Source organism: Mycteria americana (assembly GCF_035582795.1).
Source record: "Mycteria americana isolate JAX WOST 10 ecotype Jacksonville Zoo and Gardens chromosome Z unlocalized genomic scaffold, USCA_MyAme_1.0 Scaffold_18, whole genome shotgun sequence".
NCBI lineage: Eukaryota > Metazoa > Chordata > Aves > Ciconiiformes > Ciconiidae > Mycteria > Mycteria americana.
The window spans coordinates 12,013,177-12,030,910 of NW_027445436.1; the positions used below are offsets into that span (position 1 = coordinate 12,013,177).

General features: G+C 39.8%; 1 protein-coding gene across 8 annotated transcripts in view; it reads left to right on the top strand.

Moving 5' to 3' along the window:
• Window positions 1–17,734, top strand: part of ARK2N (arkadia (RNF111) N-terminal like PKA signaling regulator 2N) — a 52,936-nt gene that overhangs the window by 33,229 nt on the left and 1,973 nt on the right. For 5 of the 8 annotated variants that reach the window (XM_075488797.1, XM_075488799.1, XM_075488802.1 and 2 more), the window contains exons 3-6: window positions 1,933–2,115; window positions 6,032–6,158; window positions 12,264–12,419; window positions 13,357–17,635. In XM_075488797.1, the coding sequence (XP_075344912.1) occupies window positions 1,933–2,115; window positions 6,032–6,158; window positions 12,264–12,419; window positions 13,357–13,546 (656 nt within the window). In that variant the 3' untranslated portion in view covers window positions 13,547–17,635. The remainder of the gene's footprint in view (window positions 1–1,932; window positions 2,116–6,031; window positions 6,159–12,263; window positions 12,420–13,356; window positions 17,636–17,734) is intronic. The other 3 variants (XM_075488798.1, XM_075488803.1, XM_075488805.1) reach the window with 3 other exon arrangements.

Here is a 17,734-nt window from a genome sequence, read left to right on the forward strand (position 1 = left end):
TAACTTCTGCATGTAATTTAATCATCGGCTTTCACAAATAATTAACTGAACATCAGCCAGCTTAATTTTGAACTTGGTATTCCATTATTTTGTAATTGCCTTTTAAAAAGACAAAGATTGCCCTTCAGTTAATTATCACGACTTCTTTTCCAGTCATAATCATCAGTGTTTCATGTTGCGAACAGTTTGGTCTTTAATACATTGGCATTTAACTACCCATTTATTCTTGTCGGGTCTGTTTTAAGTTTGTAATATAACATTGTTTTATGAAATAGTTGTTTTGGAGGCAGGTCTGATCGGAAATATTTTGTGAATTTCTTCATACCTTGTTGCAAAACTGATCTTTAGTATGACTTAAGCAATATGGTCACTCTTTAATGAAGTGTGTTGCTAATCACAAAATAGGTGTATCTTAAAATAGTGGGTTGAATTATGTTTCAGGGACTAAGTTACAAAAAAACCCCACAAAACCAAAAAAACCCACCCTAAAAACCTCAGTAGAAACAGCTTTTCAGAGAACTAAATTTGAAACTTCTAGTTCATGTTCTTTCTGTCTTCAACAGGCACTTAACACTCCTAAAAGAAACCAGTCTTTCCTGAAAAGTCTTTTCATTTTATTCTTTGTGACTTCTAAAGATTTCTTTAGTCATTTCGTAATTCTGAAGGTCCTATCTTCCTAAACACATTATTAGTTCATGATTATTTGATATTATCCCATGCAAATTATACCCTCTATGTATCATACCCATAACAAAAATGTCCTGCAGACACTCAACTGCCAGAACTTCCTTGGAGTTAAAGAATTGCAGTAGCAAAGCAGCTGAGCTTTGGCCCAACCTGTTTTTCTATTTCATACTCGTTTTTGTGGATGAAGTCTTGGCCCAAAGTTTTGATTCTGACATTTGGGGAATGGGAACTCCAACCACTTTCATCCACTCTGAGTCGATAAGCTATAGCTGACACGAGGCATTTGAGTTAAAATGTGCATCCTTTCAGAATTACAATATTTATCCGTTCTCTCTTTGCTTCCACATTAATCCTTGTCTTAAATTTGACTTTTTTCTGAGCCTCTTCTGTTTCTAGCATGCTTTCCAATTATAAGTGATTTTCATTCCTCACAAAGAAAATAGTCTGTCCTAACAAAATAGACTAAAAATAGCTTTTTGTTATTCCTCAAGAATAGATTTCAGAATCATGTAAGCAATTTTCTCTCCCTCTTTCCCCCTTCACTTTGGTGGCCAAAAATGCATATGGTAATCATATTGAATTAAAAGCATATTTATCACTGCACATTATAGTTTTGTTTCTTGTTATTCTTGATCTTAAAAAAAAAAAAAAAAAAAAAAAAAACAACACAACAAAACACCACTAAAAAACATTGCCATTTTGAAAAATTCCCCTGTCCTTGATAGGTAAATGTTATGAAAGTAAAGTTGCCTAATGTTAAATTTATTATTACTGGATCAGTTATATCAAAAAGTTAGTTTTATTCCATCAACCCTAAAGTAATGTAAGCTGTCACTTGAGTTTTGTAAAATCCTCTAGATAAATATCTTGTCTTGCCAAATTTCATGTCCTGTAACATTATTTTTTTTATTTTAAACTGAAGGTTTTAGCCTTTTAAGATTGTAAATGTAATGTTGTTGGATATGGAGATGTTTATGTGTTAATGTAAAAGATAATACACAAATAACTGATACATTGATAAACATGTTTTTCTTACATTTGTGTTTTCTGTGTATGCAAAGGTTAAAATGTCTCTAATATCAGACTACGTTCATTGACTGAAGTTTAATAATTCATATAATTTATAGTTCTTTGAGCTTCACGTAGGAGATTGCATTAATCCTTAAACAAATTATTTGTACTTTTAAAGGTGTCTTTCACAGTATGCTGACTTCTAATACGCGTTGCTTTTCTCTCCTTCTGCAGATGGACCTCCAGTTGTAGCTCATTATGATATATCAGACACAAATTCAGACCCAGAAGTGGTAAATGTGGACAATCTGTTGGCAGCTGCAGTAGTTCAAGAGCACAATAGTTCTTTAGGAAATCAAGACTTGGGATCTACCTGGAGAACCACAGGGCTGCTAGATGAACTGAGTGCTGATACAGGTTTGTTTAAATTCTCTTCCTCTGACATTTGTTCCAGCATCTCAGTTGGTGTCTCTCCCTTTCTTGCTTTCAGTATTTTTGTAGCTCATACAGCTTTAAAAGCTCCCTGTGTGGATTTTGCAATAAAACAGAACAGGTGCTCATTAAAAATGTCTGACATTTATTCCAAAATACATCTGATAAAAATTGACAAAGATTCCTGCAATGTATTTTTGACACTAATTTTCTTAATTATTTTTTCTCCTTCTTTTCCCTCTAATTACTTCTTGGAACTTAGGTCAGGGGTTTTGGTATTGTTGGGTTTTTTTTGTTTTTTTTTTTTTTTTAAATGTAAGTGAGCTAAGCTTGTTACTGAATGGTTGATTATGACAATCCATGCCACCAGCTAGTAAACCGATCATAATCTCATTTTAAGTATTGTAATTGTCTGTCTTTTTTATTTGTCTCTTTATTTCTTTAAAATACAAGCATGAATATGGGAATAATTACATCTGCATTTCTAACATACCTTAGAAAATTGGACAGACCAGCATCAGATAAAGATGAAGGGTGAAAAGGTACTGGTAAGTGGGCTTAGCATCAAGAGACAGCAAAGAAATTTTCTTCAAGAAAGCAAGAGCAAGAATACTGTGGAAGAATTCAGAGAAGTTCATGTAGCTCATAAAAATTGTTCAGCTTCACTAAGTGCTTGCAACTCTTCACTAACAAGAGAGTTAAACAGCAATGTGAAATGCTACTGTGTTTTGGATGCAGAGAGCTAACAGGGAATATTTCCTATCGACTTCATCCTGTAGCCTTGTATGCCAACATATTGCCTTCCTTTCCACTAATTTTTTTTAACACCCATGTTAAGATTTTTGGCTGCATAAGACACAGAGTCTTGCCTGCAGTGGTGGAGCACAACAGTTTTTTGTTTCATGCTGTCTTTTCCTAAATGTAAGCCTGCCAAAGGGCACCTACATTGGAAGTGTCCTGGTAGCTCTGAGCTACTTTTCAGTGTCTGTAAGGCTTAAAGAAATACAAGTATGTGGCAGATTTTGAAAGAAATGTTCCATTATTGTATAGTGGACAAGTCCATTATTTGAATATGAGAATCTCTGTTGCATTATTTTCACTGTGGTCTGTGGCTGGATGTTGTTCCAGCCTTTTTGAAGCTAGCTGGTGTTTTCCAAGCTCACTGGTATTGTTTGCAGGATAGCAGCTGACTCATAGTTAGCTATTTGATCCCTAGCAAGCCTACTCCTTTATAAAGTGATTTATTAAACTATTAGAACAGCTGAAATTAACTTTATTATATAGCACTAATGGATTGGTACTTCAAAGGAGTATAAGAAAATAAAAAGTAATGTTTCTTACCAAGCTTTCTTCCACTTTCTGCTTACGAGTACAATACTGCGATGCAGGTAGAAATTTGTCTTCCTTCCTCTACCTATATCCAAGGGGACTTGCAAGGAAGAGGTTGCCAGGTAAAAAAAACCAAGAAAACTTCAAGAAACTTCTTCATCCCTGACCCCATGGGAACGTGTCCAGACAAATTTGCTCCTGGTGCTATGACCGTTTCAACGTCTGAAAGGATGAATCTCTTTTTCTTCCTGCATACACCTTGCCCCAGAGCCCTGTAGCCCCCATACACCTCTGACTGCACATTTGTCAGTACTGGCCTTTTTTTACCATGTCTGGGATTGCGCATTTGGAAAGCAGAATTTTCAAATCTTGCATCTTGTTCCCAAATTTAATCTTCAGCCAGTATCTAGTTTAACAGACATTAAATGATGTGTTCCCATGGGAAAATAACAAATAAGATTTTTCACTTAGATAAAGCTTATTAGGACACAGTATCACATCTTTGTGCATGGGCAAATATTTTGGGCTGTTTTGCAAGCCCTGATGTTGTAGGGCAAACAAACATCTCTTTTGGGCGTCATCCTAATGTTCGTGCAAAGAAATTAACAGCATAGGCATGTTGTTAGGCATGAAATTTGTATGGTCAGAGGCTATAAATCTATCTGTATGCTGTAATCCTGATTTACACTCAGCTACTGTTGCAATATTTACTCTGCTAATCATGGTTTCTCTACTGCTAATTACCTTTTTGTTATCTGAACTTAAAGCTATGGTAATATATGAAAGCTCTTTTGGGGCTTTCATTTATACCTCTGGGGATTCATTTGGGGGCTATTTAAGAGGTGATCTGCTTTGCCCCTCTGCCAGACGTTACCCTGTCTAGCAAAGGGTGCGGGATGGTGGTATGTTATTAATGTATTAATACAACATAATAAGGCAGGTTGATACCCATGCCAGTTTGCGTGAATCAATGACCAAGGGTTGCGTTGCTGTTCTGCTGCTTGTGCTGTAGCAGCAGTGACGTTCAGGAGCGGGGTGATGCAAATCACTGGGGTGGTGATCACGTAAAGCTCCCAGTTTGCATCGCCAGCACATGAATCAAAGTCTCTGAGCACTTCCATTTCACGTTTCACAGTGTACACAGCCACTTCTATTAAAGAAATATCCATGACTCATTTTGGGACTTTCTGGCAGTCAGTGATATTTGCCAAGAAATGTTCAGCTGAACTGTAATGTTAGGAAAAGTCTGCCTGGGCTATTAATTCATTTTAAGTTCAGCTGACAAATCTTTTTTATCTTGTGAGATGGAAACTCCTCCTTCAGTACATAGCAGCACGCAGGTTTTCTTCCCTTGCTAACCCTGATCAGATGTTGCACCAAGGGTCTTTGCTTTCCAAAAACTGAACATACAGTATGGTCTCTGCCTCTCTATTTGCTTGCATCTTTTCCAAGTACTTTAAGCAGTCATTAGAAGGTTTCTCTGGCACTTGTTTTAAGTTTAATTTCTTCTCTCTGTGTCCTCTTGATCTACCTGGGGGTATAATCAGTTCTGCATGTTTGCACACCTTTGAAATTCGGTGGATCGTTATTGCATCCTCCTTCTCTCATCTTTGAAGAGGTGTCCAGTCAAACTAGATATACATAATATATTCATCTAATCTCAAATTTCCTGCTCGATAAATGATTCTTCCCTTGTGTAGTACAGCTGAGTGAGTGGTTTCCAAGAAGTAGGTAGTCTCATCTGCTTCAGGGCTGCCCAGCGTTCCCCAGGTTACTGCTAAAGAGAGACAGTAGAAGTAATCTTTTTTTTTTTTAAGAAAAAGTAGAAGTTTTTTAATTGTTTATTTTCTGTAAAACAAATAATAATTTTTGCTGGTTTGTGTTTTCCATGCAAGTATTAAATAATATGTCACAACACAGCTTCACTAATTGTGGTGAAGAACCTTCTTAGCAGTACTTGGCTGAAAAGACAAGCTTCTTTTTATTGACCAGCTTCCCCATTTTGTTTTGTTTTGGGGGGTTTTTTTGTTGTTGTGCGTGTGGTTTTTCGTGGTTTTTTTTTGTTTGGTTTCTTTGGTTTTGGGTTTGTTTGTTTTTTTTTTTTTTTTTTTTTAAATTTCATTTTCCTTGGGGGGTGTGTGATGTTTCTGTCCAGCCTATAGGCTTTGTTTGCCACAGTATCATTGAGTTTTATTTATTGACAATAGATTGTCTTGTTTCTTTATTTCAAAGAGGTTTAGGCACAGTCTAACTTTTAGCATTGTTGTAAAATAACAGCTGAAAAGCCTAATTACATCAAGTGTTCTCAATGCAATAGTTGGGCTTTGTTCACATTTGTGTGATAACACCATCACTAGAGCTATTGAGATTGGATAAATCCAGTGATCACCCTGTATCAGGTGATTAACTGAAAGTTGGATAACTTGATCTAATAAGATTTTCCAATCTCAGTGTTTCAGTCTTTTTTTTTTTTTTTTTTTTGTTAGCTTGGGAAATTCCTTTTCCAGCTGATTTCTGAGTTGTGTAAGTTGTTAAAAAACATTGGCTGTATTTGCATTTTCCCCATCTATAGGTCATTTGGATCCAGGCTTCCTTGCAAGTGACAAAATGTCTTCTGGTAACGCCCAGATCAATGAAGAAATTAATATCGCCTCTTCTGATAGTGAAGTAGAGATTGTTGGAGTTCAGGAACATGCCAGGTATGAATTCCTTTTTCTTGCTTTTTCCACTCCTAATGTTTCTTTCATTTTATCAGAATATCTGTATTGCCAAAATTAATAAAGAAAAAAAACAGCTGACTTCCACTTCTATAGTTATCAATCCATGACTGATGCCCAAAAGGTAGCAAACGTTGCGCTTGTTTTTTCTATTCTGCTGGTCACAGTGATATCGGAGTGTTTTTTTCTTTAGAACATTATCAACTTCATATGTATTCAGATTAAGCTTGTGATTTGATATCAAACATTAACAGGCTAAATATATGTAGTATTAAAATACCAAATATTGAGATACCAAATTTATATACATCAGGAACCATTGTTAGGAATTCCGATTTTATGGGCATAGTGTGAATATGCAAATACATAAACAAAAATATTTATGTGGGTTCTTGTTTCCTTTCAAAATATTAATTTTAAGCATTTAATCAGCTTCCAGTTTGATTAATTAATCAGTAGTTGTAAAAATACTATCAACTTTTCAATGGCAAATGTCATAAGATAGCCCCTTTAGATTAAAAATCGGATCCTTCTGAATCATGGTTTTATTTCAAGATACAAGAGAGTTCAAATCCCCAAAGTAGATGAGGGTAAGGAAGCCAGAGGTTTCTCTCAAGCTCAGATAGAAAGCTGTCCAGCTGTGCTTCAGCTGTTATTCTTGATAGGTGTTTTTTGATGTTACTCTTCATCTTTAGTCTATGATCTTTCCTTGGCTTAAGGTATTTCAATTAAGCAATTGAAAAGGACTGGCATTTTCATATAGTATGGAGGGTTAATTTGGTGGAATAAAACCAAGTTAAAACAGTATACAGACAAGCTCTTTCTAAAACTAGTCTGCTGCCTGGTGGATGCTTGCAGGTGGAAAAGCGGTGTGAGGGACAAGGAACAGAGCTGTTCCTTGTTGTCACTTCACTGCATCTTTCTTGAGGAAAGGAAGAAGGAAGGTGTACAGGACCCAGTTTCTCAGGCAGGAAACTGTACAGATAGTGTGGGCACAATCCAGTGCTGTTAGATGTGAAAAATTGAAATTTTAAGGTGCTGAAGGAAGAGAGAATTAGTCTTCGCTTTTAGAATAGTGTAAGTCCTTGCATGGCGAACTCTTTTGGAAGATACTAATTCCTTAGGAAGTAGCTCTCTTGGCTGTTTATCCAGCAGACCCAGGACTTAGAGGATCTTTGTCCTAATGATAAGGAATGTGGACTTGTCCTTCACTACTAGTTCATGTAAATCTGTCTAGCACTATGTACACACAACTCTTCTGCTTGAGGTCCCCTATTGAAAAGCTTTCCGTGCTGCTTGCCTCGATAATATTTACCATGTACAAGAATGGAAATGTTAAGTAAATGCAGAGTTGCTGTTCAAAATCAGTTTATCTGCCATCTTCTGAAGACTAGTTCTTACTGGCTCCGTTGAATACTCACACATTTCAGTTGTTTGAATCCTATTTAGAATTTTATTTCTCTTGCAGGTCTAGGCTTGCGGTTATGAAGTATTGATGGGCTTCTGACAGGGTTGTCGTTTGGAAAAGGTTTAGGTTTTTGATCAGTATTTTTTGCATGCTTAGTTAGTATGGTGTTTGGATTCAGTTCTTTTGCTCACACTATTTTTTATCATGCTGCATATTCAATGTCGTTGTTGGACTGGTGTGAGTTGTGACACCCTAGAGTTTGTCCATCATTTGTAGTTTTTCAGATTGCTAGTGAATTGGTGGTGTTTCTCATCATTGGATGAGATTACTTGGCATCTATGTAGGACACCAAGTCATGTTTTTCGGTTTGTTTAATTTTTGTCCAATAGATCTTTTTTTTTTTATCATGCATGTGTATAAAAGTCTTCCTCTGGTTTGTTTTTTTTTTTTCCCTAGTTGCTTTTTCTTTTTTTGGTTGCCTTTACTTGGTATCTTCCCCTTAGCTACAGATTGGAAAGCATGTTCCCTAAGCTAATGTTTGATTGAACATTTGCTATTGGCTGCTTGTGTGACTTGTTTGAGGATAAACACTTTTATTTTTGCAAGGTATTATTTCTGTGAGAGAATTTATAGCTTGCTTTTTGTCATCTTCAGGGAGAAAAGTTAGTATTAGCTTTGCCTGAGCATTGAGAACTGTTCTGTATCAGAACAATGGACCATAGTCCCTGAGACCGAACATCGTATTTAGTTTGCTTTGGCTATGAGCTTTTCTTGTCAGTTATGCTTAAAAATATTTCTTCTTAAAATAAAGCTTTTAAAAAAAAAAAATCACCTACATTTGTTAGAGTTCCAGTCTCTTATTACTAATTCTTTGTAGATACGTTCTTTAAGTATGTATTTTTAAGACTGAAGAAGTAATAAAAAAGTCATTCTGAACATCACATCCAAAACTAAATAGCGTATCTGAGAAGGAAATGAGACACTTATATTCAGAAAAGTTAGAGCTCGGAGAATTAGATTTTTTATTCTATTTCATGAAACTCTAACCAGAGCCAAGAGAGATAAGCATAACCTAAGTAGTTCTGGAGAAAATAAATTGCACTACCTTAACGTAAAACAAATAAAATGTAAATGTCAGGGGTGTCACTAGGAAACTTCCTAGCCTGGTACGGCCTTCAGACTATTACCCATTATTGCTCTTCCATATGGGTGGCAATGAAGCTGCAACATGTAGTCCAAGGGTGATCAAAAGAGACTTCAGGGCCTTAGGACAGTTGGTAAGGGAATCTGGAGCACAGGTTATTTTTTCCTCTCTCCTTCCAGTTGCAGGCAGCGACATTGGAAGAAACAGATGCACCCAGTCTATTAATACGTGGCTCCATGGCTGGTGTCACCACCAGAATTTTGGGTTTTTCGATAATGGGATGGCCTACATGGCACCAGGCTTGCTGGTGTCAGATGGGATTCACCTTTCTCAAAGGGGGAAGAGGGTCTTTGCTCACGAGCTAGCGGGGCTCATTGACAGAGCTTTAAACTAGACTTGCTAAAACTAAACTAGATAATATCAGGCTTGCCTGTGACAAGCTGTGGGATGACATGCCAAGGTTAGAGGGACGGGGTGCTAGCGAGGGCCCTCAGCCTGTTGCTCTGAGATGTGCTGGCTACACTGGAGCACACTTGAAGTTTTACGGAGATGAGCCAGGGGCTCCTGAGGTAATAGGAGCCAACAGGGAAACACCAATGAAATACCTCAAAGGAATTAAGGTGTGTTCCTCTAAGAAGGTCAACAGCTCAGCTGAAGTGCCTCTACACCAATGCATGCAGCATGGGCAACAAACAGGAGGAGTTGGAAGCCACCGTGCTGCTAGAAAGCTATGACCTAGTTGCCATTACTGAAACTTGGTGGGATAAATCCCATGACTGGAGCGCGGCTATTGATGGCTGCAAGTTGTTCAGAAGGGACAGGCGAGGAAGGAGAGGTGGAGGGGTTGCCCTCTACGTCAAGAAATGGATAGAGTGTGAAGAGCTGTCTCTGAAGAGTAGCCACGAGCAGGTTGAAAGGGTACGAATTAGAGACTGAGGCAACAAAGGGAACCTTGTGGCTGGTGTTTACTCCAGGCCACCTGATCAAGGGGAGCCTACTGATGAAGCCTTCTTCCTCCAGCTACAGGAGGCTTCACGCTTGCAAGCTCTTGTCCTACTGGGGGACTTCAACCACCCCGACATCTGCTGGAAAAGTAGCACAGCAAGCTGTAGGCAATCCAGGAGACTCCTGGAGTGCATTGAGGATAACTTCTTAACCCAGGTAATAGACACCCCTACCCGAGGGGATGCGATACTGGACCTGATGGTCACCAATGCAAGTGAGCTCATCAGTGACATCAAGACTGGAGGCAGCCTGGGCTGCAGTGATCGTGCACTGGTGGAGTTTGCAGTCCTGAGGGATAAAGGTCAGGCAAGGAGTATAGTCAGGACCTTGAATTTTAAGAAGGCAAACTTCCAGCTCTTCAAGGAGTTAGTCAATAGGACCCCCTGGGAAATGGTCCTCAGGGACAAGGGAGCAGAACAGAGCTGGCAGATCTTTAAGGACGCTTTCCATGGAGTGCAAGAGCTCTCGATCCCCAGGTGTAAGAAATCAGGAAAGGATGGCAAGATACCAGCATGGATGAGTCAAGACCTGCTGGTCAAACTAAAGGGCAAGAAGGAAATGCACAGGCAGTGGAAGCAGGGACAGGTATCCTGGGAAGAGTATAGGGATGCTGTCTGGTTGGGTAGGGATGGGGTCAGGAAGGCCCAAGGCATGGATGGAGCTGAACTTGGCAAGGGATGCAAAGAATAACAAGAAGGTCTTCTACAGGTGTGTCAGCCAGAAAAGGATGGTCAAAGAAAGTGTATCCCCCCGATGAGCAAGACTGGCAAACTGGTAACAACAGACAAGGAGAAGGCTCGCTGTTGAGGTACTCAACAACATTTTTGCCTCAGTCTTCACTGGCAACCTCTCTTCCCACGCCTCTTGAGTGGATGGACCTCAAGGCAGGGACTAAGGGAGCAAAGTCCCTCCCACTGTAAGAGAAGATCAGGTTCGTAACCACCTGAGGAACCTGAACATACATAAGTCTATGGGACCTGATGACATGCATCCCAGAGTCCTGAGGGAATTGGCTGATGTAGCTGCCAAGCCACTCTCCATGATATTTGAAAAGTCATGGCAGTCAGGTGAAGCCCCTGGTGACTGGAAGAAGGGAAACATTGCACCCATCTTTAAAAAGGGTAGAAAGGAGGACCCTGGGAACTACTGACCTGTCAGCCTCACCTCTATGCCTGGGAAGATCATGGAACAGATCCTCCTAGAAGCTATGCTAGAGCACATGGAGGACAGGGAGGTGATTCGAGACAGCCAGCATGGCTTTACCAAGGGCAAGTCCTTCCTGACCAACCTAACAGCCTTCTATGATGGAGTGACTACATCAGCGGACAAGGGAAAAGCAATGGATGTCATCTATCTGGACTTCTGTAAAGCCTTTGACACAGTCCCCCACAACATCCTTCTCTCTAAATGGGAGAGATATGGATTTGATGGGTGGACTGTTCAGTGGATAAGGAATTGGTTGGATGGTTGCATCCAGAGGGTGGTGGTCAACGACTCAATGTCCAGTCCAGATGGAGGTCGGTGACAAGTGATGTCCCTCAGGGGTCCGTACTGGGACCAGTGCTGTTCAATATTTTCATCAATGACATTGACAGCGAGATCGAGTGCACCCTCAGGAAGTTTGCAGATGACACCAAGCTGAGTGGTGTAGTTGACACGCCTGAGGGACAGGATGCCATCCAGAGGGGCCTGGACAAGCTGGAGAAGTGGGCCCATGTGAACCTCATGAGGTTCAACAAGGCCAAGTGCAGGGTCCTACACCTGGGTCGGGGCAACCCCTGGTATCAATACAGGCTGGGGGATGATGTGATTGAGAGCAGCCCTGCGGAAAAGGACTTGGGGGTACTGATGGATGAAAAGCTGGACATGAGCCGGCAATGTGCGCTCGCAGCCCAGAAGGCCAACCGTATCCTGGGCTGCATCAAAAGAAGCATGGCCAGCAGGTCGAGGGAGGGGATTCTGCCCCTCTACTCCACTCTGGTGAGACCTCACCTGGAGTACTGCGTCCAGCTCTGGAGCCCTCAGCACACGAAAGACATGGAGCTGTTGGAGCGGGTCCAGAGGAGGGCCACGAAAATGATCAGAGGGCTGGAACACCTCTCCTACAAGGACAGGCTGAGAGAGTTGGAGTTGTTCAGCCTGGAGAAGAGAAGGCTCCGGGGAGACCTTCCTGCGGCCTTCCAGTACTTAAAGGGGGCTTATAGGAAAGATGGGGACAGACTTTTTCATAGGGCCTGTAGCGATAGGACAAGGGGTAATGGTTTTAAAAAAACTAAAAGAGGGTAGATTTAGACTAGATATAAGGAAGAAATTTGTTACGATGAGGGTGGTGAAACACTGGAACAGGTTACCCAGAGAGGTGGTAGATGCCCCATCCCTGGAAACATTCAAGGTCAGGTTGGATGGGGCTCTGAGCAACCTGATGTAGTTGAAGATGTCCCTGCTCATTGCTGGGGGGTTGGACTAGATGACCTGTAAAGGTCCCTTCCAATCCAAAGTATTCTATGATTCTGTGATTTGACCAGTACAGAAAACCTGGATTCCTGAAATACGGTACATGTGCCTTCACAAAGAAATGGGAAAAGGTTACCCCAGCAGCCAAACATCTCCTGCTTAAGTATGCAGCCAGGAGCAGCTACAGCCACCACCAGTGCTTACAAGAGCAAAACAATTTTTGGAGCACTAGGTATAAATTTTTATTAGCACTTGTTTAGGATTTACAGCTGGGAATGGAGTGATCATCTCAAAGACTCCAGTAAATTCTTGTCATCACTTCATCATATAAAAAAATTAGTCTGTCTTTCATTTTGTTTTTTTCTAATTCTTATTAGCTTGTACTTAAATTGTCACATACCTATTATGAATATAATAGGTAAAAATACTGTGCAAATAAGTAGATATGTACCTCACTTCAGCAAGGCACTTGAGCATGTGCTTATCTTTAAATACATGATTTAGTCTCATTGACTAATCACTGAAAGCTTAAATGTTTTTCTGAAGTGGGGCTGTACTGTTATCAGTGAGCATTTCCCAGCATGTTTTTAATTTTTAGTTAAGTTAAGAAGACCAGAGAAAAATCAAGTGTAATGGCTGTAATAATGTAATTACAAGATCTCTCTTGTAATTATTGTAATGAAAGTATCATTATGTCCTTATTTTAACATGGTTTTGATTTCATATAGAAAGATAGTATTTCTCTTTGTCTCATCAAGCCTCACTTAAAATTTTTCTTCTTTTAAAAAGTCCAGTGGGTAAAACTGCTAGCAGGAAACTATGCTTCTGAATAATGCATGGTACTACACATGATGGGGCAGACTTCTTCAGGATCCTTGGGATTCATGCACATATTTTGTAAGGAACATCACTTTACACCCGCTGGCAGAATTCAGTTCTTAAAAATCATTTAATCCCCACCACCACCCCCAAGTTTAAATTAAGTTTAGTCTCAGCTTTGTTTACTGGGTATTTAAGATGTCATGGACTCTACAAATGGAAGATCCACGAGGACATTTTGGAGAGGGACATGTTAACAAGATGCCTAAGTGATAAAACACTGCAGCTAAGAATCTTGTGCCTGAATTCAATAGTAGCTTTAATCCTTTGTGGTTTTTGCCTTGCTACAGGTGTGTGCATCCCAGGGGAGGTGTGATTCAGAGTGTGTCTTCCTGGAAGCATGGCTCAGGCTCACAGTACATTAACACTCAGCAAACACAATCATGGACAGCTGTGACTCCCCAGCAGAATTGGTCTTCGCCTCCAGAAGTAGTAGACCTCACTTTGGATGAGGATACCAGACGCAAATATCTACTGTAATGCAGTGTCACTGTGTTTGTGTCCCCACCCCTTCTCCCCTTTGTGGCACAGAAGTTCATTGTTAAAGCTTCAGCTTCAGAAGCCCTGTTCCTGGCATTACAAAATTCAAACTCATTAAGTTTTTCATTTCCATAAGAATGTAGTATAATTTCAATATAATTTAAAATGTTTTTGCTTTCTCAAAGGAGGATTCCTCCCAGAATTAAAAGCCAATAGCTCCAAATTTAAAACACATCTACAGTTACTAACTTGTGTGTGTGTTAATCTGAAGAAATAACTGTGTGCAAACTTATGTCCTCCCACCCTTTCCCACCTCCAATTTCAGAATGTTTTTAATTTATCAGTATATTGAGTTTTTTAGTAGAAGTTAATGTTTTGCTGTGTGAGCATCAGTGATTTTGAGAAATGCTGTGTCCTCGCTGATTTCAGTGGAACTGGGGGTATTCAACACTTCCAAAAATTGGGCCAGGAGTATTTATACCCAAGCTGATTTGGTTATGTTACCAGCAGGAGGGACTGTCTTTAATACAAACGGCCCATAACATATGCACTGAACAACTTTTAATTAAAGGATTTTTATTTTCAATATAATTTATAGTTTATACTCTTTTCAGTGCTGAGTCTTCTGTCTACTTGACTGCTGTGTTTCACTGATCATTTCCCACAGCTTGTTATGGTTTAAAATAGTAATAGTAGTGACTTACTAGCAGCTGATTATTGCAAAAGCACAAGAAAAAGAAAAGTAATGAAAAGGCCCAGCATCTCTCTCCTTTTTAAATATAGCTGAACTTTTTTATCTATATCCAAGTCTTGCCTGGAGTAGGAGAAGGAGAGAAATGAAACATTTTGCTTGTAGTCCTCATTTCTACTGTTGCTTATTTGCTTTATTGACAATCTAAAAAAAAAAAAAAAAAAAAAACAAAAAAAAAACACCTTGCGAAGCCCCAGTCTGGCAAAGCACTTTAGCAGATGTGTAACGTTCAGCTCGGACAGTTCGCTGAAACTCATGGGGCCATTCAAGTACTTAAAACTCTGTTCTAAAAGATGTTGCAGGATCAGGGCTTAAGGTTGTGGGTTTTTTTTTCTTTTTAAACTAGATCTGCACCATTTTCCTGGCTTTAGGTCATGTCTCATCCTAGTTTTGGAACTGTGTTTAGGATATGATCCAGGAAACACTTTCTACCAGAATATTTACTGAAATCAGTGGAACTACTTACTTTAGCAGGCTGTAGTTTCTGTAGTGTATATGGAAGTTCCTGCCCCTCATTTGTCATTTTGAGCCTTTCTCAAGGCAAAAACCAAAGATTAGACTTTAACAAGGTGATATTCACTTTAAATGTCTATTGTGCAATTAAAATGTTCCTTTGTATTCAAAATGTTTCTAGTGGGAATTTTGTACAGCTCTATCATCAGATTTTTTGCCATTTAAGGCTGAACAGGTGGTAGTCAGGACATGGGAAGTTTTGTTTTCTTTTTGTGTTGGCTGGTTTCTAAATTTATTTGGCTTCCAATAATTTTATCTGTGGGCAAAAAAAATAAATAAAATTACCTATGTTGTCACATAGCTTAAAGGGAAAAAAAAAAACCCAGCAGTGATGGTATAGTTAGTAACAAACAGCTTTTTCTTTAATAAGCAGAACAGTTATGACTGCACTTTAAAGAACAACTAGGTAAGGGATTGATATTCCAATTTCAAGCTTTCTAAAACATTCAACATAAGTGTATTGCATGGCCAGAAAAATGTATGTGGTGCTTCTAGTGACCGATTTCTTTCTCTGGGGGTGGGAGGGAGGGAGCGGTGCATGGATGGAGCCCATTCACATTGCAGTAGGGAAAAGCCCTGTACTATTGGGGCACTATATCAGTAGTGGCCGTTGATCTTTTCTCCTCATATTTTAATCATGCAACTTGGCCGTCGTTTTAGTGGGTTAGCACACATGCTGTAAAGGTAACTTTGGAACAGTGCTTTAGTGTGGCTGCTTTTTCCTGTTACACAAAGTCTTTTAAAGATCAGTTTTGAAGAAAGCTGCAGGGACCCATTTGTAGTCCTTCCATGAAAAATGCAAACTAACTCTCTTGTTTTTCAGTTTGTATATGATGTGACTTCTATGTATATATAAAAATGACTGCGTCCTAACCAAACTTCCTCCAATTGTGCACTGTGTTTGTTTAAACAATTCATGTATTGTAGTCTGATGCAGGTTTTCTTTTATTTAAAACACTACATATTTTCTCTTATTCTTCACATATTTGAAAGGGTAGTGATCTGAAAACCACAATCACTGGATAGCTAGGAGGTGGGGGGGGGGGTGGTGGTGTTGGGTTTTTTTGTTGGTATTTTTTTAAAGAGAGCAAAAGGTGCCTGGACGGTTTTGCTCTTCTCAACAGGAAAGAGAAATGCTAGCTGTTGTATGGCTAAGAACCAATGCACTTGGGGCCTGATCCAGAACCCATTGGAGTTGATGCGGGGCTTTGCATCGACTTCAGTGTGCATTGGCTCAAGTCCTTCATGGTTTTAGCAGTTCTGGAATTGCTGGAGTGTGCATTTGGAATCTTCGGTAGTGAAGACAAATCATTACTTAGAATATAAATGTTTAAAACGTGCGAGACTCGTTAAATTTGATTCTTCTCGACACTCATTATTTAGTTCTCATTTTCCATCTAGTATTGAATGGTCTTTGGAGAAAAAATAATAATAAAACAGTGTTATATATATATAAAAATATATATATTTTTGGTGCAAGATGAGACCTTCTGTTTTTTGAAACAAGTCTGTAGCATAAAGGTTAAACTATTTTAAGACAAAATAAAATAGAGTGTATTATTTAAACAATATCAACTTGTTTGGGATTTCCCCCCCCCCCCCCCTTCATTCAATACACTGCTGTTTGTCACATCTCCAAAATAAAGCCTTAAGCTCTGGGAATGGGTTACAGCTGCCCAAATTCAGCACTGTTCCCTGCATTTCATTTTGAATGTCCAGAATGTAAATGTGATTTCCTGACCGCAAAAGCTTGCTTTTATCTCCCAGACCAGGACAGGACCACTGCTTCTCCCTGTAGTGCTGGTGGGGGATGCCACAGGATGTGCAGGTAGCAGTAACGAGGGGCCACTGCCCATCGCGCTCTGCAGAATCCCTTCTAGGGATGCGGTTTCTGCGCAGCCTCCATCTTCCCACACACCGCAGTCCTTCAGGTGCCTGAGCAACCTTCATACTGGTATTTCTCTGACTGCATCCCCCTGTCCCATCCTCACAGCTGTCTTCTGCTGGTCAGTGAGACCGTTTGACTAAGAGACCAATGTTACACTCGGATTCTCTCACGCAGCCAGGTAGTGCCGACAAGCTCAGATCTACTACCATTTGAAATGAATGTGTAAACCAGCTATGAAGCTCTGGGCAGGTCCTCGCAGACCACGAGAGGTGGTGCCAGGCTGAACAGCATTTGGAGAACCACTAAATTATACCAGGGAATTTACAGCCACAAGTAAAGAGAAGGATGGGAAGTGTAACTGCACTGTGCTAAACTTAGGGTCCCGCTGCCTGCCAGTCTTCTCATAGCCGATATGGAAATAGGAATAATAATAAAATCCATTACATTTCCAGCTAAATAGGGGAATTTGCTTTAGTTCTGATGTTTTTATCACGTGAGAAGGCTCTCAGTGGTGCAAATAAGGAGAGCTGTTTATCCATGTATTTTAAATGTCAAGATTGATTATGAGTGAAGTGAGTTGGCTTTTCAGCCCCACTGAGTTCTTGGCTTTTGTGAAGCTTGAAAATACAAATTCTGGGCCTGGTGGTGGTTGTGGAGGTGGACACCAGACTCTGATTTTATTTAATGTGTATCACCAGTTGAGGGAGAACAGCGCTGTGGAGTTTGGTGGAAAGATGAGAGATGATGTATATCCTTAATCTTTTTTTCTTCATCACTAAGAGATACCCAGAGTCTTTGGACTTCAGGATACACCGAATGGAAAGCTTAAAATTTCTCCTGCAGTACTCAGCACATCCCTCGTGGCTTGGGCCGCTTTGCTTTGTGGGAACTGTCATTTCTGGGGCAATACGAGAACTGACAAAAGCTACCCAAACAGGTTAGATTTTTGTATTGCTTTCCCCAGTGAAATCGTTGCAATGCAGATTAATTTTTTGGCTGAAAATTTAGTTTTTCTGCCTTAAAATGGGGACTGAAA